The sequence below is a fragment of the Notothenia rossii genome, assembly GCF_949606895.1.
Source record: "Notothenia rossii genome assembly, chromosome: 10".
NCBI classification, from domain to species: domain Eukaryota; kingdom Metazoa; phylum Chordata; class Actinopteri; order Perciformes; family Nototheniidae; genus Notothenia; species Notothenia rossii.
The window spans coordinates 40,895,572-40,920,540 of NC_136908.1; the positions used below are offsets into that span (position 1 = coordinate 40,895,572).

The 24,969-nt window shown below is 40.9% G+C and overlaps 1 protein-coding gene across 3 annotated transcripts in view; it reads right to left on the reverse strand.

Moving 5' to 3' along the window:
* Positions 1 to 158: 158 nt before the first annotated feature.
* Positions 159 to 24,969, reverse strand: part of tmem94 (transmembrane protein 94) — a 36,100-nt gene continuing 11,289 nt past the window's right edge. For 2 of the 3 annotated variants that reach the window (XM_079655579.1, XM_079655578.1), the window contains exons 9-32: positions 24,853 to 24,939; positions 24,500 to 24,616; positions 23,299 to 23,355; positions 21,559 to 21,663; positions 20,915 to 21,088; positions 20,572 to 20,793; positions 19,925 to 20,231; positions 19,533 to 19,706; positions 19,132 to 19,234; positions 18,787 to 18,995; positions 18,517 to 18,698; positions 17,750 to 17,870; positions 17,056 to 17,171; positions 16,682 to 16,781; positions 16,360 to 16,468; positions 15,934 to 16,123; positions 15,772 to 15,849; positions 15,605 to 15,690; positions 15,435 to 15,516; positions 14,486 to 14,649; positions 14,287 to 14,381; positions 14,103 to 14,196; positions 13,086 to 13,256; positions 159 to 2,610 (exon numbers count right to left, since the gene is read on the reverse strand). In XM_079655579.1, the coding sequence (XP_079511705.1) occupies positions 2,538 to 2,610; positions 13,086 to 13,256; positions 14,103 to 14,196; positions 14,287 to 14,381; positions 14,486 to 14,649; positions 15,435 to 15,516; positions 15,605 to 15,690; positions 15,772 to 15,849; positions 15,934 to 16,123; positions 16,360 to 16,468; positions 16,682 to 16,781; positions 17,056 to 17,171; positions 17,750 to 17,870; positions 18,517 to 18,698; positions 18,787 to 18,995; positions 19,132 to 19,234; positions 19,533 to 19,706; positions 19,925 to 20,231; positions 20,572 to 20,793; positions 20,915 to 21,088; positions 21,559 to 21,663; positions 23,299 to 23,355; positions 24,500 to 24,616; positions 24,853 to 24,939 (3,216 nt within the window). In that variant the 3' untranslated portion in view covers positions 159 to 2,537. The remainder of the gene's footprint in view (positions 2,611 to 13,085; positions 13,257 to 14,102; positions 14,197 to 14,286; positions 14,382 to 14,485; positions 14,650 to 15,434; positions 15,517 to 15,604; positions 15,691 to 15,771; positions 15,850 to 15,933; positions 16,124 to 16,359; positions 16,469 to 16,681; positions 16,782 to 17,055; positions 17,172 to 17,749; positions 17,871 to 18,516; positions 18,699 to 18,786; positions 18,996 to 19,131; positions 19,235 to 19,532; positions 19,707 to 19,924; positions 20,232 to 20,571; positions 20,794 to 20,914; positions 21,089 to 21,558; positions 21,664 to 23,298; positions 23,356 to 24,499; positions 24,617 to 24,852; positions 24,940 to 24,969) is intronic. The other variant, XM_079655580.1, reaches the window with a different exon arrangement.

Below are 24,969 nucleotides of genomic sequence, written 5' to 3' on the forward strand. Positions count from 1 at the left end.
CATCCAAAATGGTCTCTGCTACTGAGACTTATTCTCCTTATAACATATAGAATTTTAAATTCACCCAGTAGTATTTATTTGTCTTTAATTTCACCATCCTCTTTTTAATCAGTGTAGTAAAATGTTGTGTGCAACAATATTTCGACAAAACAATCTCATAAAAGAGCATATTTATTAACACGACATAATCCATATACAATTACATTTTTCAAAATTCCTGAACAGAGACACTTTAAAAAATACAAAATATACATTTATGTATCTTGTGAACTACTATATCATAGTCCGCCCCCCCTCCACCCTAATCGTCTGACAGAGGTTAAGCTCGTAGCATGTGCGTGAGGATGCAGCTGTACCAGAGGCATGGTATCAGTACGTGTTAGAAACAGAACAGTAGAACTACACAGTACACGTACATTGATCAAGACAGAGCATTCACCGGGTCTTATTCATGCAGCATAGTCCACAAGTATGTAACGGGGCTAACACATAATAAAACCAGCAATATTGTCTTCAGTAGTTTCATGCTGACTTTTTGTCAAGTCATCACGAGTAGAACCGTAAAACCAGATTGTGCTTTTGCACTCAATGACTTGTACCTCTTCACATACACCCCCACTTTAAATGTGGAACTTAAAAAAGCAGTTGTATGAGTGGAACAGCTCAAAACTGGAACAGAGATCAAAAGGAGCAGAGGTTCAACAGAAGATTTAAGATCATGTTTTATGTCATCTCTACATTAAGAATACAAGTAAACAAGAATCAAGGCTGAACAACCAACATCCTTCAGGACATCTGTCAATTATTCTGTTCTTTTTGATTGACTGCAGGTTTGTTTGGGTTTGGGGTGAGCGATAAAAGATTATAAAAGTGAAGTAAAAATTGTAACATAATATGGAAATGTGACGTGATTCCCACATGAATGAAATCAGTCAAAATAAACTAAATTACAGCATATCATTTTATATCACAATATTGATATAAATATCAGGATATTATACATTTTCTGAAAAATTGATTGGCTAATTCCTTCTTTCACGCTTAATCCAGCACTGACAAGAATGACTTGTTTAAGAGTGGCATCAAAGCATTGAATTTCTGGAGTAATGTGATACTAAGAAATGGCATCATCCAACTGAATACAGTAGCAACATTACAAATCCTGTCTATTTAAAATCATGACAGCACCACACAGAAGGCTGGTCTGATTGAAAAAGACCCCAAGTGATACAGACGTCTGCTGCTTCACATACCTGAACACAGGACATCAATGGGGACACTTAAAATATGATGTTCAGCAGTTCAAATATTAAATCTGGGGCAATAGATGAAATCTACTTCAATTCCTATCATTTCAAACAAACAGTGTCCTGAGCTCCTGTCTGTGGAGGTGTGGAGAAAGGCAACTGACTGATGTGAAGCACCTTTCACAAGACTCTGGCATGTGAGCATCCCAGAATAAACAGGCTCATTGATGCAGTAGTTGCTCACTGATCACAGATGACTGCACAGCCAGATGCGTGCGTTCAAGGCAGCATGCTGGCACATTCTTCACTTAGATTACTTTACGGTATATATTCGAATGCAGATATGTGTGTAGAAAACAAGCCAATTCAATCTTTAATCTTCAGCCCTTATTGTGTTACAACAGACTCGGTTTAGCTCAGGAATTTGGTACCAACAAAGAAGATTTGTTTAAAAGTGAATAAAAACAAAAGGGACCGTTGACTGGCAGGTTATCAGGGCAGATTTCAATGTGGCACAACAGGCGAATGGTTCAGAGCACCCAATTCAGGTGAACAAACACCTTGTTACATATAGAGTGTTCAGTATTAAATAATAAAAGCAGTATGAAATAGATAATCATACAAATAAATAGTGTAAAATATATAAATAAGCCAAAAATGTGCCAAATAATGAAAGAGTTTATTTGGGAATCTTATTGGTTTCATTATAGACATGTTTTTTGTATCCGTTTTATTTTTCTGAAATAATTTAAAATTGGATTGTTCCATTTATATTTTCAATAAAATGTAATTATCTATTATATAATGACAGATTCAGTTATTTAATAATGAACACTTTAGGGCTACACAGTTAAGTGTTTTCCTGTGAGGATCAGACTCAGTGTGATGTGTGTGTCAGTCTGTGTTTGGGACGGGGGGGAGCGACCATGCACACTTCTCCCAGAGATGGAGAACCCAAGTGATAGTGAGAAAGCATACACCTCTTCAGAAAACATTCCTCATGCCGTTAAACCTAAACTAAAACCAGACAATAAATATTTGCTTTTTTTTGGCTCTTTTTTTGTTTGAAATGAAAACGAGTCCTTTGGATTTCCCCTGCCCTCATGGAGTTAAACATTTGCGTCAGTGTGTAAAGCCCCCACTGTGGCATTTGGTTGATACCTGCTTCACTTCATGGTTCAGTGCTGTTGGCTGAAGTGTTCTGCAGTGTTTGCACCCTGCTTCCTCTGGTTTCCAGTACTAGATGGCTGCCAGTATCGCCACAGCAACCATTTCCTCTCAGGGAACGTGTCAGAATGGAGAGTTCATCCCCAGCTTAGTTTCGAACTGCAGCTTCTGTCTCTTCTGGTAGCGAACTCGCACCCTAAAAAGGGATAGATGGGACAAATCACAGCTGATGAATAAGACACAGTGGTAACTTAATAAGTACATTTACTCAAGTACTGTACTTGAGTACCATTTTGAGGTACTTGTACTTTACTTGAGTATTTCAATATTTGGTTACTTTGTACTTCAACTCCACTACAGTTCAGAGGTAAATGGTGTACTTTTGCTCCACTACATGTATTTAATACTTTTAGTTACTTCACAGATGTGGATGAATGATGTGAAATATAATCAAGTGTTAAATCAGACTTTAGTTCCACCTGGAGTAAATCCACAAGCTACCCTGCAGTATACAAAGTCATTCAAACTAGCTGCACCTCTACCAGCTCTGAGAACACTTTCATGATCAGTCATTATAAAACACATCATATATATTATTCTGAAATGGACCAATCTGCACAATGACTACTTTTACTCTTAGTTCTTTAAGTAGATTTGAAATCCAATACTTTTGTAACATTTGTATTGTCTTGTCTTTATTGTCTTTATTAGGATCTCCTTTAGCACTAGCATGAGCATTGGCTATTCTTCCTGGGGTCCTCACACACTCAAAACATACATAAACATACATACAACAAAATTAAAACAAAACAAAACAGCTCATCATTGCATGCAATTTACAGTGAAATGAAGTGAAAACTAAAATGGTCATCCAATTATTACCATCCTAAGGCCAAACAAAAGTAAATACAAATAAGTTTACATCATAATATATGCATACATAGCAACAGGCAAAGTTCAAATGTACTTTATAATAGTTAAATAATTTTTTAGCAACCTTTTGAAATGTACTTGAGAATGTTCCTCAATGATGTGAACCGGTAAAGAGTTCCAGCTGATCATGCTCTGTACATGACTGTTTTCTGTCCCATATTTGATTTAGATTTGGGTAATACAAACCTTCCTTCTATTGTATGTCGTGTTTGATAGTTATGTTGTGCATATTGCGCTATAAACCTTTGTGATAATATATCTGGTGAGTGAGTCACTGTAATATTTCTGACAAAATGTAATAAAATATAAGTTGACCTCTGTCTGACAGTTAACCATTTCAATGTCTCCAGCATTTCAGTGACTCTGGTTCTGTAGGAGCACTGCAGTGCACATCGTGCTGCCTTATTTTGTGCTACTTGTAGATGTTTAAATCTTTTTCAGCAGCACTAGACCATATAACCAAACAATAATCAAGCTGCGACAGAACCAAAGCATCCAAAACTTGTCTACTGACATCCATAGGCAAATATTTTACAATTCTTTTTACAACTGACACACCCCTTCCCATTTTACATACAACATTATCAATTTGTTTAGACCAAGATAATTTATGATCCAGGGTTATACCTAGCAATTTTGTCTCCTTGACCTGTTCAATTTCAATATGGTTTAAATGTAGTTGCAATTTTGGTTCACCTTTTAACTGATGATTTGATCCTATTAATAACGATGTTGTTTTTCCCGCACTAAGTACCAACTTATTATTTATGACCCACTCTGATATCAGTAGTAGATCTTTATTCATAACATTTGTCAACTCTCTTGTAGTTGATGCTGCATAATATATTGTTGAGTCATCTGCATACATTACAATTTTAGCTTTTTCTAACACTAATGGTAGGTCATTTGTAAAAATAGAAAATAAAAGTGGTCCCAAACAACTACCCTGAGGTACTCCACAAGTGACTGTTTACATCTTTGAGAGACTTCCATTAAAAAACACAGTTTGACTTCGATTTGTCAGGTAACTTTCTAACCACCTCAGCGTTTCAAAATTAAAACCATATTGTTCCAGCTTGTGTAACAACAAAGAATGGTCAATGACATCAAAAGCAGAACTAAAATCAAGTAGTACTGCACCCACTAACTTCCTATTATCTAGTTCGCCCTTCCAGTCATCTGTCATTTGTGTTAAAGCGGTGCATGTGGAATGGCCAGGTCTGTAAGCATGTTGATACACAGTATTAAGTTTATTACCTTCAAAGTATTTTTGTATTTGATTGAAAATTATTTTCTCCATTATCTTTGCTAACGCTGGTAATAAACTTATTGGACGGCTATTTGTACCAGAAAATGGTCAAGCTGGATTTTTTGCAAGTGGAATCATTTTTGCTATTTTCCATGCCTGTGAGCAAATACATTTATCAATACTCAAATTTATAATATGACAGATAGGCTCTGCAACAAAATTAGTAACATATCTAAGAAATGTACCAACTAAATTATCCACTCCTGGTGTTTTATCATTACATTTACCTAGTAGACATCTGTAATTGTCATTTTTTCTATTTTAAATGTACACTTCTTATTTTTCATAATTAAATCCTTTATTAGAAATGTGGAGTTACTATTTATAGTTTGATTCATATTTCTCCTCAAATGTTTTACTTTATCAAGAAAATAATCATTCAGATGATTAGCAATTTGTACTGGTTTTGTCAAAAATGTCCCATCCACCTCAAGATATGTTGAGGTGGATATCGGCTTACGGCCCATCATGCCATTCACTAAATTCCACAGTTTTTTCTTGTCATCCTTTATCTCTTTAATTTTATTTCCATAATACAACTGTTTTTTTTTTAATTTAATGCTGTAACATAATTCCTTAACCTTCTATGAATTTGCCCATCTGACTCATAACTTGATGAGAGAGCTACATTTTTTTGCATCATCTCTTTGTTTCATTAGATCCCTTAATTCCTCATCTAACCAGGATGCTCTAAAGTTCCTTACAGTCTGTTTTCTAAGTGGAGCATGTTTATCAATCACCTGCATAAATAACAAATTAAAGACATCAAGAGCATCATCCAGATCGACTTTCTCAAAAACATGTTTCCAACATATCTTTTGAACATCCTGTATAAATGACTCTTCCCTAAAATATTTCATTGATCTCCTCACAATTACTTTTGGTCCAGCTTTTTGCACCTTTGTCTTTCTCACGATAATTATTACATTATGATCAGAACACCCTACTGGAATTGATATTGCCTGAGAACATACATGGCTAAAATTAGTAAATATATGATCAATACAAGTTGCACTTTTTGATCCATCTTTCTTTATGCATATCCTAGTAGGTTTAGTCACCATTTGTACCAAGTTACATGTATTAATTATTGTCTGCAGCTTGTTTTTAAGGGCACAGTGCAACATATTCCAGTCAATATTTAAATCTCCGATAAAATAAATCTCTCTGTCAAGATCACAAACTTTGTCTAACATTTTACATAATTTGTCTAAATAAATTAAGTTTGCATTTGGCGGTCTGTAACAACATCCTACCAACAAAGGTTTCAAGTGAGGTAAATTAATTTGCAACCAAAGTACTTCAATATCAGCAGACATCAAATCATATCTCACTTTAGCTGGTATTTGCTTTTGAATGTATAATGCCACCCCACCTCCATTCCTGTCCTTTCTAAATATTCTATATCCATCAATATCCACAGCAGCGTCATTAAATGTCATTTAAGTGAGTTTCAGATATTGCTAACAAATGAATACCACATGATAATATTTCTTCTATCTCAGACACTTTATTTTTTAGACTACATATATTTATATGAGCCAATTTAAACCCTTTACTTGGTAACTTATTCAACATTAAGATGGCAATTTAAATGTTAGCTCTTTTTCATTTCCTATCCAAATGAGAGCTGAACTAAAACATACATGTAACACAATTTCAACCACACACACCATCACATACATAACCCAACATTTATCTGCACATAGATTGCTATAAATGTGCATACAAACTCGCTCAATTAGACGAGGCTCCCGGTAGCTCCCAAACATTTTTTAAATAATAGTATGAAATAGATTCATGGTAATGTCTCGCAACACTAGATCTAATCAATACATCAAAATTACATTTTAGGAGGAATGAACAACAATAGAGACAAGTTGAAATTTGTCTCTATTCAAAATCTAATAAACATAAATTCATACTCGCAGATGATGAAGTAAATAACTTCAAATAAATGAGTAGATTACTCAGACCAGTGAATATTGGCCTACAAGAAAATAAAACAATTGTGGAAATCACCAAAACTGCAACAATTTCCATTTTCATAATACAATTAATTTCTTCTCCTATATGTATAGTCATACCATCTATCAGGTCATGTCAATCAGTCATTTCCCACCTTCATTTCTGGTTTGAACTGAAACCGGGCTTATCACTGTTTTATAGAAATGCTCTGCTTCACTACAGTCCCGATAAAGTTTGGTTTGTCCATTGAAGGTTACGATGAGCGTTGCGGGGAACAATAGTCCATGCCTCACCTCAACCTTGCGCAGCTTCATCCTGACGTAATTGAATAGGGCTCTCTTCCTGGCAATATCCAGAGTAATATCAGGAAATATCTTCACTCGCATGTCACGGAAAATAATCTCCCCCTTGCTTCTTGCCAGCTTCAAGATAGCTTCCTTAGCTTGATATCTCTGCATAGTAACAATCATAGGTCTGGGTCTCAAATCAGTCCCCTGCCCAATCCTGTATACAATCTCGACTGCCGGTGTTGCAGTATAAGTTGAGTCATGACAACTGGCGACATTCTATTATTTTCGTCATAGGAATCCGGGGCGTGTACATTGAGGACCCATTGTTGACTTACCAGCAAAGAAACATCGTTTGTCGTTTACGTTCATCTTTTGCCATATCTGCCTTCCTAAGATCACTTTGCTGCACATTCAGTACTCGTATATGAGGTTGTGGGTGAGAGGCCGATATCGTGACGCTTACAGGGAGGTATCGAACATTACAAAGTAGGTGACTGTGTGGATGCCTGTTCAAAACATTGCAAACTTCAATAAATCATTTAAATTATATATTTGTGTCCGACTTTCATTTGTTCATCGTTCTTAATGTGATGTATAGTAGCTTTGATAGCTGTCCATACCTTCAGACAGCCTAAAAGTAAAACACAAGTTGTTTATTCACAGCCCGAACGCTCATCGAGATGACTGGATCAGTCATGACAACTTGTGATCAGCTCCGATTAAATTGTGATATCAATTCTGTAGCTAACCTCCAGGGAGCACGTTTATTTTATGAAATACCTGTATCCCTCTCATCACAACAAGACTCTACACTGTGCAGGAAAAACAATTACATACATGAAAATAACCTTGATGCATGGGAATTAAACACACAAACTATCTTCCGTGGCTATACTGATATGTCACAGTAACGGTAAACCACAGAAAAGTAAGTCCAGCGGGGCACAAGTTGAATACATATAATACGGTAGTTCTATTATGCCTTTAAGCCTATACGTTTAACCCATAAGAACCCGGACCCATTTCTACTTTTGGGGAAATTAAGGGGAACGTCATTTAGACTAAATAGACACATTTCTGACAAGTAACCCCCCTAGTGTCAAATATCTGGGCTTTAATGGTAAAGTAACTCTTATTTATAACTTAATTAACAAGGATGATGTTTTGGTTTGCATTTGTTTGAACATACTATGAATTGAAGAATAAAGCATATGTTAACTAAATATAATTGAATCAGCTAAATTAACTGACCAGACCATAATCATATTTCTAATTGTGCATATATGTCACTCCGGGTTTACTGTGAATGTTTAGAGTTAAAGTCCCGATGTGACACCATGTGTCACAGCAATATTTATGGCATTTGTTTCATATCAATTTCATCAAGAAATGTTTCCACAACGGGTTAAATGTAATCAGAATCAGAATACCTTTATTCGTCCCACAGAGGGGACATTTACATTTGTTACAGCAGAAAAGAGCCGAAGACAGCTTAATGTTTAACAAATGACATGTCATGTAAGCATGTTTATTCTTAAATGGCTTGAATATTAACTTTAGCAACAAAAAACCTTTCCAAATCTAGCTAGTTCTGTCACATGTTTTAGCCTGACACATGGACATCTTGGACATGTTGTTATGGGAAGACAAAAGCAAATGACAAGGACCATGACCCCAGACTGTTCAGTGTGTGTCACTTAGGGACTTCATGAGATAAAAAAGGCTAAAGCTGTATAAGGAACTTTCCAGAACATTAAAATTTCATGTGACACCCGTGTCTAAGCAATTCTGTCTGCCTTCCGTGTTCCTGTTGTTATTTACTTCCTCTCTGCCTTCTTCTGATGATTTATCTGTTAGTTTGTGTGTTTAATTCCCATGCATCAAGATTATTTTCATGTATGTAATTGTTTTTCCTGCACAGTGTAGAGTCTTGTTGTGATGAGAGGGATACAGGTATTTCATAAAATAAACGTGCTCCCTGGAGGTTAGCTACAGAATTGATATCACAATTTAATCGGAGCTGATCACAAGTTGTCATGACTGATCCAGTCATCTCGATGAGCGTTCGGGCTGTGAATAAACAACTTGTGTTTTACTTTTAGGCTGTCTGAAGGTATGGACAGCTATCAAAGCTACTATACATCACATTAAGAACGATGAACAAATGAAAGTCGGACACAAATATATAATTTAAATGATTTATTGAAGTTTGCAATGTTTTGAACAGGCATCCACGCAGTCACCTACTTTGTAATGTTCGATACCTCCCTGTAAGCGTCACGATATCGGCCTCTCACCCACAACCTCACATACGAGTACTGAATGTGCAGCAAAGTGATCTTAGGAAGGCAGATATGGCAAAAGATGAACGTAAACGACAAACGATGTTTCTTTCCTGGTAAGTCAACAATGGGTCCTCAATGTACACGCCCCGGATTCCTATGACGAAAATAATAGAATGTCGCCAGTTGTCATGACTCAACTTATACTGCAACACCGGTTCACATGAGAGCTCACTTCCGAACACCTCCTTTAAAAAGTTTGTCACAAAGGCAATGGGATCGCTCTTCTCAATGTCCGTTTTCAGTCCAATCACACGTAGATTAAACTTTCTGCTTTGAATCTCCATCCTCTCTATTTTGTCTTTGAACTCTTTGTTTTCCTTCATTAGATTGCCATTTGCGGTATCGAGTATAGCAACCCTACAGTCCATGTCGGTTATCCCCTCCTCCATATCACCGAGCTTCTGACAACATGAGTCAAGTTCTCCCTTTAAAGCATCAAGCTGCGGCTGGAATTTCTCGAAAGCAGCCCCAATCTCCTCTCTTATTATGGAGCGTATTAGTACCGACAGCTCCGAGTGGTTCACCTGCGAGGCCCTGCTCTCCATGGCGTTGTCCTCTGCTGCTTGTGTGTCACTCACTCCAGAAAGACCGCTGCTCTCATTCAATGGCACTTTAGCCTTTTTGTTTGATTTCTTCGGTGGCATTACATTCCCCACATCATATTTCGCTATAAACTTTGAGTGATCAACTTGCTCATCTGATCATAACCTGATTTCTCAAAAAGTTTGCTACGGGAGCTACACGCTCTCAGACTTCACACAAAACTTCCGCGCACGCGCATTGAGTGGAAAACCAAACGTCCGTCAAAAAAACCAAAACGTCCGTTAACATTTAGAATGCAGGATCTTTACTTATAACCAATGTTGGACAAAGTAACGCGTTACTGTAACGCCGTTATTTTTGTCAATAACTAGTACTCTAACGTGTTATTTTTTTAATTCAGTAACTCAGTTACCGTTACTACATGGTGCGTTACTCCGTTATTTTTTTTATATGGTCTTGGCTCCCAGACGTTGGTGAGCGGCGCCAACAGCGAGGCGAACAGAGATGAGAACTGTACTTAAGTACAGTCAGTGGCGGGACCAGGGTATGGCTGGGGTAGGCTACAGCCATACCAAGAAATGGCCTAGCCCTACCTTAGCCCGACCATGAAAAAGTATGTTAAAGTAAGCATGTTGTTAACACGGATTGCGAAAATCTACCGGTCGTGTCCACAACACACAAACTGATCCTGCTGTAACAACAAGTGCACGTTACTGACGCAATATGGTTGATACCATTCGGGCTTATGCTAGAGGGGTGCAAGGAATAGTCTAAGTAGTGGGGGAGTTTTATACACTAGGTGTGGAAATTATTTCGCGTTATAATATCAGCGCGGTCAGATCAAAATGCCTCCGAATGCAATTTGAATAGACCTACAGCCAATCAGAGCAACGAAACGTTGGGTCTGCTCAGAGTCATAGAGATATAAGATTTCTCTCTAGGGATCTGGGTCTTGTTAAATATGTTCGTTATTCTCGCGTCCAGGAGAGAAGCTTTAAAATGAGACTAAATGGAGTCTCTGAGAAGATTCAAATGGGATACTTTAATTAAAAAAGGCGCGGTAGTGTTACAGACAGAATATTGTTCAGGCAGAAAACAGCTGCTCATTATATCACAGCTAAGGGGCGTGGTTCGGCCCAACGCGAACCAGTTTCTTGTTTCTGCATGCAGTTTGCTTTTCAGCCCAACTGTATACGGTTTGTCTCAGGCGCGGAGGGATACTGACTTGTTGTGAAAAGTAACTTACAATTCTACCCGTGGTATAGACAAGTTTACGCGCCAAAACACGGGTAGCGCCATGACACTACACAAATGCACTTCATTTCCGCCGGAAGTCTTTTGCACAGCGTCTGTCGGTGTAAACCGATGTAAACAGTCAGACGGGCACTGGTGTAAACACAGCGATTTCGATGCTAACAGTGATGCTAGCTTGGGAACACGATTCTACTTCTTTGACTGGAGATGGCGTTACTCTCCCCCACCCGAATTCAGTGCAAAACTGGGAGGATAACATGACGACGTGGCCCAGCATAAAACCAAAAATAAACTGCCTTATTTAGGTCATGCCCACAGGAGCCAACAGTTGTCTGTTGTTTACATAATGCACAATTTACATGATCTCTTTATGCTGTGCAATATATCATATGTGCCTGTACTGTTTGAGTGAAAATAAAGTTTGATGTAATTTCATTTCATTATTGCACTGTTATTGCATTATTGCATTTCATATGTTCCTTAGAGTGCTACAATTTCTTTTAACACAGTTCATCATTCATATTAAGCTCATACTGTACATAAATAACACTGAATTAATTAATTGTTGAGAGGAAACTAAAGAAATGGCTTCAACAAGAAAGATCACATGTTTAATCCTAACAGGTATTACAAATTAAAATATAAAAGCAGCCCACACAATTACATCACTATGAAAATATTCATATATAATATTAAAAAATACAATGCATGCAGTATTTGTTGTGTTTATCTGTATTTAATGAACAACATGGCTGGGTGCTGGGTGCTGGTTTGTGGTCGTAGCACTCTCTATCTAACCACTCGTTCAGGTGCTTTCTCGAGTGATTGCAACCAACTACCGCACACGTAGTTCCCGAACCACTTTTCTTCATGTTGTAATTGTTATATCCTCTTTGTCTCTGCGATATCAGTGCTTTGTCGGCACAACGGAGCTAGCTAGCAAAACAAACCCAGTCCGCCAAAACGGAAGTGCATTGCATCGAAGGGAGGAGTTCAGGATGTAGAGCGGAAACGGCTCAATAACTTGTGTATACGCTCAGTATATCACGGCTAAGAACCAATCAGATTGCTTGATTTGACTTGTCCGTTTTATAAGCTACATTATACCATCAAAACATTGATTTTAATTTCTAACAGTCTGCTGCGTCATGCATTACTGATACGTCACGTTCACAGTGAAAAGTCCCCAAACTCGCGCCGAGTAAATTGCAGACAGACAGCAGAATTTCTAGGATTAATTGTGATATAGTGTGTATGTCATTACATTACAAATACTGACTTGAGAACCACCACTGTATGGGTTAGCCCTACCATAGATTACCCAACAAAAATAATCTGGCGCCGCCACCGGCTGGGACTAAGCTAGTAGCCTAGCTAAAACCACAGACCCAGACTCATCCGACGCCACTCCAGCAAGAGTGACTCTGCTAAGCAACAGCGGCTGGATTTTAACCGAGGGACTGCTAGCCAGGGAAAAGTTGATAAAGCCATTGCCAGGTATGTTGTAGAACACATGCAGGATATTTCTACTATTTCTATTGCTATTTCTTGATCAACAGATTGTATTATTCTCCAATGCAATAACAGTAATGAAATGAAGGCTATAAGGGCATTAATGGGAGCCCCTTTTTTAAGTAACACATGCGTTACTGTTCACAGTAAGTAATCAGTCAAGTAACTGAGTTACTTTCCAAATGAAGTAACTAGTAATGGTAACTAGTTACTGGTTTTCAGTAACTAGCACAACACTGCTTATAACAGAGTATTCCTACACTGTGGTACTTAGATCTTTTACTCAAGTAAAAGCAGGAGTACTTTTACAACCTGTTAAGACAGGAACATCATCTGTAGTAGATTTTGTACTACACAACACATGCCGATTTGCACAACGCAGAGGAAAATGAAAGAAGGATTTGACTATTAAATGATCCAGAATAATCCCCACTGATCCCTGCTTCTTTCTGACGTGTTGCTTAAGAATCCCCCAAGAGTTCAAGTCATTGCGATCATCCTGTGTGTGATGTCATACCGTATCTCGTGCAGCTTCACCACCTCGTTGACCACCACCACCATCAGCGGGGACAGGGAGACCAGCAGCCAGGCCAGCAGGGGGATGTCCCCCAGGTCAAAGGTCCGGAGGCTGCCACGGTCACGCCACAACTGGTAATCCACCGTGGCCTGAACCAACTGACTGAGCAGACTGGAGGCAGAAGAGAGGGAGAGGGAGTTAGCTCTGGACATTTACCATGGCTAGCAATATGTTTCTCCTGTGTATGGACGAGTGTGAACAGAATTATCCATGAATGTCCACTTGCACATATTTTTGGGGCAAATGAAGTGTGTTGACGCATGATATTGCATTGAGTTGTAACCGTTATAAAATGGAACAGCATGCTGTGGTTTAGGGGGTTACAGAAGTACCATATGTAGAGACCACAAGCACCTTCTAGAATCTAGAGCTTGTCTGCTTGACTTTTCCAATGCTAGTAAAGGTTGTTGATGTGATGACAAAAGTGAGATCTTTTGTCATTATCAGTTCAAATATATCCTTCTGCTTCACACAACAGCCTGCATTTAACAGAGAAACAGGGACTACATGGCAGTAGTCTTCCATTCAGTTATAACAGTTATCTGGATGTAACTCCAGTTCTATAAGTACTTTGTGGCCTAGCATCACCTGATATCTAAATGTGAACGTAAGAATGAAAATAAAGTTAACCAGTGGATTATAATAAAGCAGGATACAGCTTAATCGCATACAATACACCCCTTCATGTTGAAGGTTGGGCACAGATGTAATCTGACACAGAACTACAAATAAAAACTGTTGTAAATTAACATTACTGTTTTAAAATCCATACATCAAGTATAACTCAGTCAGGGAAAGTAAATGTTATTGATGCAGCCCAATAGCCTCTGAATCCTTGAAAGGGAAACCTCTAGAAAAGCAACAGATGAAGGACAGACAGGCAGGAAATAGATGTCGTGTGTACACATTTCATATTTGAACAGTTCAGACAGCATATCGCCACAGGTGATCACTTACACCACAGGTACAGTGAGACACCACCAGGTGTTGCTGAAGGGACTCTTCCTCCACAGAGGCTGCGAGCGGTGGACGTAGCTGAGGGAGATCACCACTGAGGATCAACCAAAAACACAAGACAGGGCTTCAGGTAAATAACCGTACATGACTTTAACATCAGTAATGAAGTGATTCACTAGTGTACCTGTGTGTAAGACGAGGAACCCTGCCATGACCTTCTGAGTGAGCAACAGGCCGTTTGACAGCTCCCCGAACCAGTGAGGAGCATCCACTGAAGAGCTGCAGTCACACACAAACAGTCAATGTTCTATTACTGTGATACCATGAAATCCCTGTCAACAGGCCTTTAGATGAACAAGTGAGCCTGAGGCTGCTTCTCCTACCTGGCTGCGAGGATATGAAGGCAGGTGACGGTGGTGTTCTCAGCTAAGGTGGAGTTGCAGCTACTACAGCAGAACTCCTGCAGGGTGAAGCCGAAGGCCACCAGGTAGGCACACACTGTCAGGCCGAACTTCAGCAGGAAGCAGCCGAGGAAGTAGTTCTGGGTCTGGTTAAAGAGGTTCAAAATATGAGCAGCTCACACATAAGATTGTCCAGTCTTCTGAATACTGCTGTATTTACCAGCTGTCTTTTACACTGATTATTTTTGTCTTAACAGCGGAAATGTTGACTTGTCATAGTAGTAAAATCACACGTGTTACAGATCGTTGTTCCATTAGTGTCTCAGTGAGCGGTGGTCATGCATCATTCTTTCACATCCAAATCAACACAGCCATTATTCCTTTTATAGTATGTGGTTTCCTGCTGTGTCAAGTCAACATGTAAACAGGTCTCTCACCAAAGGGGTCCCAAAAATCATGTTAACAAGAATACTACCATTTTGTAAACATTATCACTACTTCATTGCTTTTTATAAGACGCCCCTATACAATCTAAAACAAAACCTTTGCCATACTTCAAGCTTTTAAGAATCTTAAGTACATTTAAGTTAATACTGGTGTACAGGCATCTTAAAAGCTATTTCTTTGTGCAGCATACTGTATGAAAGAACCATTCAAATCCCCTTTTAGAAAGCACTCTAGTAGCAGTGCAAATATATCATAATAATTGTAAATAATCCTAATGTTTTTGGAATGCACTTAGACCTGTATGAATACATTAAGAGGTCTCAAAGGGCCTACCTGCTATTGATCAGCACTATTATGATAAAGATGTTTCTCTATGCACTTTGTACATTAAGACACTGCTCAATAGTAGGAAGGTATGTTTCTCAAAGCTTAAGCAATAGTGATCCTCAGGAGACTGACAGGTCTCATTGACGTGTGAGCCTACCTTCCTGGGAATAGCATCTAAGTTCTTCCCTGTAGCCACCGTCATCACTGAGCTGTCTGGAGGCTTCCCCAGGAACGACACACTGTCAACACAAATAAGTCATAAGCATGAAATGGTGTATGGCACAGCAAAATAAAAGCATATAACGAGTGTGTACAGTTTGTGTGTACCTCAGCAGCGGGCAGCTGAAGCAGGACATCCACAGGATGTCAGTGGTGTTCATGGGAGGAGGAAGCTGAGCCAGACACGCTAAGAACTGCAGGAAAACACATTATGTACGTAATGCAAAATGTAGCCTAGTGCAGCGTAAATATCCAGATATGGAGTACTCTCTCACCTGGAGGATGACGAGGCTGAGCTGACACTGCAGCAGGAAGAGGAAGCACTTGCGGATGCCGTAGGTTGTGTGTCGTGCCTGAGGCAGATTAAAGACAGATTCATACATGCGTTTGATTCCTCTCTCAGACTCAGTGTCTCAGTGGATGTGAGCGTGTCTGACCTGCTCGATGAGCTTGACCATGCTGACGCTCTCTCCTTGGTGGAAGGTGACGGAGCAGCCCAGACTGTTGAGCTGACCAGAGAGCCTCAGGGGAGACAGGCATTCAGCGTCTCTGTCGCTGAATCCTCCTGTGGCATATCCAAACGTCTCCCAGGAGCACTGTGAGGGGTACAGAGGGTCCAGAGCGATACTGTGGAGGGAGGGGAGGGGACATTCACGTATGGGACCATCAGGGTTATACCTCTCTGCCCTGATGGGGCAATATGACCACATTATTTTATTCAGCTTGCCTGAAAAAAAACCTCTCACCTAAATCTACTCAGTAATTGTGTTGTCTGCGTTTGTATTAAAACAGGTACAAATCCCAAAATCACAGAAGGGCGCTGGTAACATGTTGAAGGGTGTACTTTAATGCTGTGTATTTACCTGAGGTTACTCTGTAGAAACAGCCGACTGTTGCGGAAATTGGCGGAGCTTCCCAGACAGCATGTGACCTCCCTGTTCTCCTGCATGATCTTCATCATCTCACACATGGCTGTGAGGAAAAAACACCTGTGTCAATATGAATGTAAAGCAAAAACAAAGCGTACCCTGGACAGAGGGAGTCATTCCGATCAACTTTTCTTTCCATAGAAAAGGCCTGAATACATTTCACATCTTGAGGGGCAGACGAAGATAACGGGAAAAGAGGACACCTTAATGTAATGTACAAAACAAAAGGGAATTGGGCAGAATGAGGTTGACTCACTGTCAGGGGTGCAGTCAGTGAAGAGGGGCACCAAAAGAGGCACATTATCAATGTTCTTCAGGTGAGGACGAACCTGGTGGATACCCCGAGGTAGCTTGGCCTGAGAGAGAACAGACAAATTGTTCAGACTCACATTCACTCATTTAGGTTCTTTAGAAGACAAGTGTAGAGGCCCACACACAGATAATACATCCTTTTGTGCTGGTGCAGTCTGCTAGACAGTAGTGAGAATCTGAACTCCTTTATTCGCCCCACAAAGGGGGAAGTGTACAGAAGAAGAAAATAGAACACTTTTATATAAAAAGGCATATACATTGTATTTAAATCAAAAATGATAGTAGTAGCTTCATTGATTTTCTAAGCGGTGTTGTTACCCTGTTGCAGTCCTCCAGAAAGCTGGGCACATCACTGTCTGTGGGCTGGAAGCTGGCCAGGTCAGAGTGGGCTTCCTCCTCTGTCAGCAGGGGGCCCTCAGCTTCATCACGAGAATCTGACACATGTGAAGAGAGCTGTCTAAAATCTGACATTTCAAAAGTCACATTTTATAAGAAGCTTTACCAGGGTGCACTTGTTGAGGCTGGATTAAAGAAACATGTATCTCAGGAACACACACCATACTATAGGAAGGACATTGAAACAACACAGAGCTTTAACAAACATGGAGGGGTTCTGTTTACTTTGGATTTAACGGCACGCTCACTGTTCCAAGAAATGTCATATTTGAAGAAAATCTAAATGAAAACCCATCTGTTATAAACTCTTCAAACATACACGTCTTTATATGAGTAGTAAAGGCATCACATCACTATACTCTCACATACAGATGGAAATATCAAGATATTAATAAGCACTAGACTTAAAACAGACGGACAGTTTAAGATGAGGGGGTAACCTCCTTGATGTCTAAAATCTGTGAATGTTCCCTTCAAGTATTTATGTCCTTACACCTCCAGAGTAACCTTGAGAACTCGTACTAATGGCCAATTTAAATCTGCAGTGCGTAGAAAAAGCATCTCTATGGTCCATCTCTATGCTAAATGGAAATGAATGAGTTTTAGACTGAGGTACCTTCATGCATGGAGCCCTGCGTGGGGCTGGATGGAGCTCCGTCACAGGGACTCTCTCCGTTTGGAGTCAGAGAGATGTGACAGTTCCAGCCTGTCTCCAAGCCCATCTTCTCTGCAAAAACCTACACACACACACACACACACACACACACACACACACACACACACACACACACACACACACACACACACACACACACACACACACACACACACACACACACACACACACACACACACACACACACACACACACACACACACACACACACACACACACACACACACACACACACACACACACACACACACACACACACACACACACACACACACACACACACACACACACACACACACACACACACACACACACACACACACACACACACACACACACACACACACACACACACACACACACACTAATGATGTACAGTTCACTGCTCGTGAAATCCAACACATGTGGCTTCTATTTTTTGTACATGTTCCTCATGAACAATTCTCACTTAAACGACATATGTTATATATATTATTTTTAAGGATGGGAGGTTGTTACTATGGCACAGGTCTACTGCTAACCACTAATGCGTTTTTTTGTAGCAATTACTGCGAACTTGGAAACTTTTGCATATTTGGAATGCACAATGACATTATAATGGAAGATCCATTGTGCTTCCGCAGAGACATAGAAAGACAAAAGAATGCAGCGGCCCAAATTCTGTCCAAGAGACTGTTAGATGTTCCGGGGAGCTCATGTGTGTTCACCTTGCTGCGGAGCTCGTCTTCCATGGAGAAGTAAACAAAGCGGATACAGGCGGTGACGAGGGAGTCGATGAGTCGGACGGTGTCCAGCCGGGCCTGGAACTGGGACGACACCATGCCCATGAAGATCTGCCCACTGAGGGCCTGCACACAGTCCTCCCGCTCCACCCCCTCACCTATACCCTCTGCAGATGAGGGGGAGAGAGATGAAAGGAAGATGAGAATCAAGTTGAATCACACTTTAGCTGCACGTCTCCTGTCATTAACTTGTACCGTCAGAGCTCCAGCTGTTCCTGCAGGAGTTTTGTTTGATGGGGGTGGTGGAGGGCAGCTCCACCCCGGAGAAGAGGCCGGGACTGGGGGCCAGCTCCACACACATCCCATTCAGTTGGCTGGACAGGGATACTTGCATGGGTTTGTAGGCAAAGGCTGAGCAGTACCCTGACAGACAAGCCCGCTGGTAGAAGTCCAGAACCTTCTTTCTGTAGCAGGAGAAGGGAACGTTAAACTAAAGATAAGGAGAAGACCACTGGAAATAGGGAACATATACACTTCTGATATTATCGTGATTCTTTCATTGAAACAGGTTGCAAAGATTCAGTGTGAGAGTTGCTGCACCTGTCAGAGCCTGAGAGGGGATAGATGTCAGTTCCATCCCAGAAGTCAGTGCAGGACTCGAGGATGAGGTCGGCTGAGCCATGTGACAGCATCTGGACGTTATCTGAAGCAGAGAGGTCAGAGATATATAACGTGTAATTAAGTAATTTAACAAAATATCATTATAAAGATAATAGTTTTCTCTACCTTGCACATAGAGTGATTTCAACATAAGAATGGAATATTTTTGGATTTATTGCATTTTTGCCTGAAATTCTCATTACTGTCTAAAATGTACTTTATGTTAATGTAAAATATCCAGTAAAAAAGAAATACACATTCTACTTCATACTTTCAAATGATAGAAGAAAATGAAACAGAACAATGGACAGAATGACAGCCTGAAGTGTGTGTGGACTCACTGGAGGAAGAGTCCCGTACAAACAGGGAGATGAGGTGAGAGATGGGAGGCTGCCGCTTGGTAAAGTAATGAAGGCGTCGAGACGAGAACTCCTTGTTCTTCTCTCCAGACGGCAGCTGGTACAGAGCCAGGTGGTTCTCCTGTCTGAAGAGCTCCCGCGCACCAGGAGTGAACCCTGACACAAACACACACATTTTTGCTAATGGTACTAAGACGTTTACGTCGTGGGATGACAGTCAGATCAGATTTCTGCCCTCAGAAAAACATTTAGGCCAGACCATCTGAAGAATACTATGTCATCTCGCACAACACAAACCCATACTAAGGGAGGAATCAGGCCATGGTGTAAAAAAGCTAAAACCAACAAAAAAAACTCTGTGACTCCATGCTCACCTATAAGCCTGGAGAGTTCGCAGAGCCCCCAGGGCACGCAGACGGGCAGCACGGAGCCGTGGCTCTCCTGCAGGGCCAGGTTGGAGAGGTGGTCGGAGAAGCGGCAGAGCTGCTGCGTGACGCTGGCGTTGCACAGGTTCAGCATGATGTTGAGGCCCAGAGGCTTGAGGGACGGCAGGTGGCACTGCCAGGAGAGGTCGTCGAACTGGATGCTGGTCGGGTTCTGCTGGTCCTGAGACAGGCTCAGCATCTCCAGGTGGTAGTCGCACACAAAGTCGTCGGCCTCCGCCTCCGGGCAGCCAAAGTCCTGCAGAGTGACGGAATGATAAGACAAACAACACCAAAATTAAATATAATCTTCCCATTTTTCACAACTATTTGATACACTTGAGAATCCGAATTCCTTAATTAGTCCCACAGCGGGGAAATGTACAGTGTTACAGCAAAAGCAATAATAAACAAGCTAACTTGTTAAATATAGAGAAAAGGCACACAATAGTAATCAAATCAATATGAAGACAATAGGTGCACAGCCATGGCTGCAAATGTGTAGCAGCAATAAAAAAAGAAAAGAAAAGTGACATAAGTAACAAATGATTGTGTGAGACATTAAAAAAAGTTTCAGAAGATTGAGTTCCCGTTCTTACCTGGCCCGGGTCATTCTCGCCTCCCTCAGTGTCGCGGCTAAAGCTCACGTTGGATCCGGAGTGGTGCTTGGTGCGAATGGGTGCAGGCTGGCAGGCGCGCCGCTGCTGCAATGTGTCCGATGAGCGAGCGGTGTCATGTGACGTCTCGCTGGGCTCAGGCCCCTCCCCCATCTGAGTGGATGGCTCTGCTGGCAGACAGAGCAGAGCCTCCGCCTCCTGGGCCTGGACAGCAGTCAACAGCAGTCAGTACTGTGCATCAGGGGAATACTCTACAGTAACAGACCTAACACTGTAACTAAACTAACAATAACTAAAAACTCCCTGAGAACACACACACACACACCTCATCCCGGTCATCGTCCGCCTCCATGCGGCAGTAGGAGCTGACGGAGAGGTCGTCTCTGAGATCGTCCTGGCTGTTGTGAGGCGGCTCCACCCGCCCGCTAAAGAACAGCACCGTCTCTGGGCTGGGGTTGGGCCACGACAGGATACCCTGCTTATCCACACAGCACAGCACCTACACACACACACACGATTTACAACCTACACGCATCAAATAATGGAAACATAGCACATCAATATCTCATTCATCAGCTAATTTGTCAGAAATACAACAAAAGAGGAACTGCTGTATACATCCATGGTTAGCAGTCAGTCAAAAAATTATTATAATTATTTGTATTTCATTATTCTATCAAAATCTGGGTCTGTGAGTCAGTCCATCCTCTTATTCTGTGAAGTAAATGTTAGCAAAGCAGCTGAAGTGTATTTGATTGAATTGCTGGCTTCATACAAACAACAGGGAATGGCATCAGTTTGAGGTCCTCCCCATGTGGGAACAATATGGGTTTGAGATTGTATCTGGTTATGTGATTGATTTACTTAATTTCCCTGTTAGACATTCAAGGTGGACCTGCAGGTTAATTGTACAGAAAGAAAACCCAATTGATAGATGTAATCATCCCCAAACCCCCCCGAAGTACTTACAGTGACAGATCCCAGAGTGTGTAAAAGGCTGGAAGTGTAACAGAGGGTCTGGGACTCTCCCTTCAGGACGCCAAGCAGGTGTCTCCACACACAGCGCAGCAACTCCTACACACACACAATGAGTGTCATGAATAAAGTGTTTCAGTTATTCAATTGGACAGAAACTAGCAGTGAATTATCAAATTGATTTAACATCTTAAATCAGCTGTAAAGCCCAACTAGACTTAATCAGCTCTGAGAGTGGGCTGTAAAGAAAGACAAAGGACACAGATGCTATGCTACAAAGCGAGGAGGTGAAGCCTGGGGCAAGATGCAGCATTGTAACACATCCATGCAGATTTGGATTCTTTTGGATGGAATCCATGATGACTCTTTTCGAGAAGGGACAAACCAAAAACAATCACAAGTAGATCTTCCTTACCCCCTTTCTTTTTCATCCGTGACTCACTTCATCGGCTCTGGGCTGATACATTTAGTGTCAATTAGGGGTTTCACATAAAGCTACAATATGTTGCCAATAAATCCTGTTTGCAGGATTTGATAATAGATCCTTATCCTGGATGGAAATGAGCTTGTCCCTTAAGGAGTCATTTCTGCTGACTATATCAGTGAGTGCATGGAACCTCAGTGTTTGGATCGGTAAGGATAAGTGCACTGATGTACATGGCAAATGTGACACAAATACATCTGTTAAGGGTCACTCATTTGTTAATATTCTAAATAATATTTGTATTTATTTATATCTCTGATGTACATTAATTAGGTGCAATCACGTAGCTTGCTCAATTATTCTACTTTATAACCATCTTCAAGGGAAAATGATGATTCAAATACCGTAACCGTAATACTAGCATTTTAAAAGCAAGTGCAGTGACTATTACAAATTGTTCTGCCAAGTAAAAATCCAATCTGCATGTGATGGTGTGACCAATTCAAACATATTTTCATTATCATTTCAATGGGGATAAGGAAGGGACCCAAGAGGAGGAAAGGCTAGACAATGAGCAGCATGTGGTCGTATAGGGGCTGATTTCCATGCAGTGCAGGCAGACAAGCAGAGGTGGAGAATCAGGCTCATCTTCAACGTGAAAGTCCATCTCCAATCATCTCTTCCCTATTTGATCTGTTTTAACAGTGCCATAACAAAACACTAATCCTTTCAGAAAGACAGATCGGGTTACTGATGGCTGCTGATTCCTTTGTTTTCCTTTGAGCACAAAGCCCAACAATGATTGGGTTTTGTCAGGAACTGTAAGAGGTTAGGGGAATAGAAGTTCCATCCAAAAGGGGAGAAAATGATCTTAAAGAGACAGCTTTGATTGTTAACCAATCAACAGGCTTCTGAGGAGAATCATCCATAGGTGCTCACTCAAGACGTGCTGAATCATATTCCACAGATGAAGTGATCAAAACCAAATGATTATGAGAGAAAATAACATGTTGAGTGAGAAAAACTGAAAGCAAAGTAAAAAAAACAAGGTAGTGAACACATGGAGAATCAGAGAGGTGGTCTGATCAGATGTCCATGAAGATGTCCATGTTTTAGAAACAAAGATGTAATGCAGATTAAGGGTCAGGGGGTGGAGGTGGGGGAGTAGCTAGAGCTGTGGTGGGGGGGGGGGGGGTCCAGAGAGGGAGTTGCAAAGGGCTCAGACAGCAAGCGCATAAAGACAGGCAGGTTCAGGTGGAGTCAGGAGCCAAGCGAGTGGAGGAGGGGGGTGAGACAGCGAGGGGTTATACCTGGGAGGAAACCACTTCGGTGTAGCTGCTTAGAGTGTCCTCAGAGAACTTAGCAAGCTGGGGCGAGAGAAGAGTCTAGTTAAAACACAGAGGGAGGCCTGGCTGTGTGTCCTCTGTGTGTGAGTTAGGGTGAGGCTGACCACTGTCACGTCTTCTGAATCAACAGGTGCCAACAGAGTGGTGCAGGGATAACGGAGCTTTGGAAGTTAACATCGGAAGGATTACAGAATATTGCAGAAAATAAGATATGTGGCAAAGACACCCATGCATATTGTTCAGCTGGATAATCTCCATATATTAACACTACTTTAATAAATACAATCACCAGAAGTTAAAAGCTATCGCACCTGGCTGAGCATCACCAATGCTAAGCTAATTGCGGCTAATGTTTGGAGTGATGACGTTGAGTTGTCTGATTTAGTCACATAGAGGCCTCAGACCTTCATCAGTGGGGTATTTAGAGTTGATTTGATGTCGTAAAACAAAACATTAAAATCTCTTCAGCTTGTGTCAACCACAGATCTTATTTATAACCAAAAAACCCATTCAGAAGCCATTGACTTTGAGAGGAGGGAAGCGAGGGTGGTCAAATGCTGATTTATGTCTGGGTTTTAGAACTCATTCCTGCACCACTCCTCTTCTTCTGATGAAGTAATTTAACATTAAGACAATAACAAAGATGTGCTTTCTCTGTACTAAAGCCAAAATAACTTAAATGAGAGAAACATTTGCACAAAAACATTTGAAAACTACAGTGTACAATGTAGTTACTTTGGTGCTGAACAATGCATTCCTAGAAGTTGGGAACATTATACAAAAATAACCAGTACTGGTTCCCTAATATGCATTTTAAGTCATTATATCAGTGCAAAACACAGAGGCCAACATGCATTATTATTGGTTAAACATCACTAGTATTGGCCAGTAAAGCTATTATTATAATAACAATAATCAAGATGTTATGTTACAGTGTCAAACAATGGTGTACACTACTTTCTCCACATCCCATTCACAAGAAAATCATTCAAACAAATAAAAAAGCAAGAAAATGAACCAGACCGTAGCTGGCACGCTGCTGAAACACAGCCAGTGCACATATTATGCAGATCACCACCTGTACAACAAGTAAGTCGTGTGTGTGTGTGTGTGTGTGTGTGTGTGTGTGTGTGTGTGTGTGTGTGTGTGTGTGTGTGTGTCTCACCAGACCAGCTGGAGATGCACGGCTGAACTCAGCGAGGACCCTGGCCTCTCCGAAGGCGTTCAGTAGCACCCACATGACGGGGAAGAGCAGGGGCAGGACGGGCAGGACACCCATCAACTGCACATACAATGACACATCTCTGAACACAACGCTCTCTTTCAGATATACATCCTTTGTAACCACCAATTCTAAATCTCTAATTCATTACCAACATTTAGAACTGAATTTGTCTTCAATTGATTATAATTCAAATATAAACAGTATGGCTTTGTCTATAAACAATGTGAAACAAGACATGCTCTATACGCTCCAGTGGTTGTTAGCTACACATTTGTAGTTTGGTATGATTGTACCTGAAGTTGAAAGAAATTGAAGCAGGCGGGGGTGAGGCTGGGTGCATCAATAAAGTAGCGGACAGTGTTGACCAGCAGGAAGGCCACCTAGAGGAGAGGTCCTTCAGTGAGTTCACT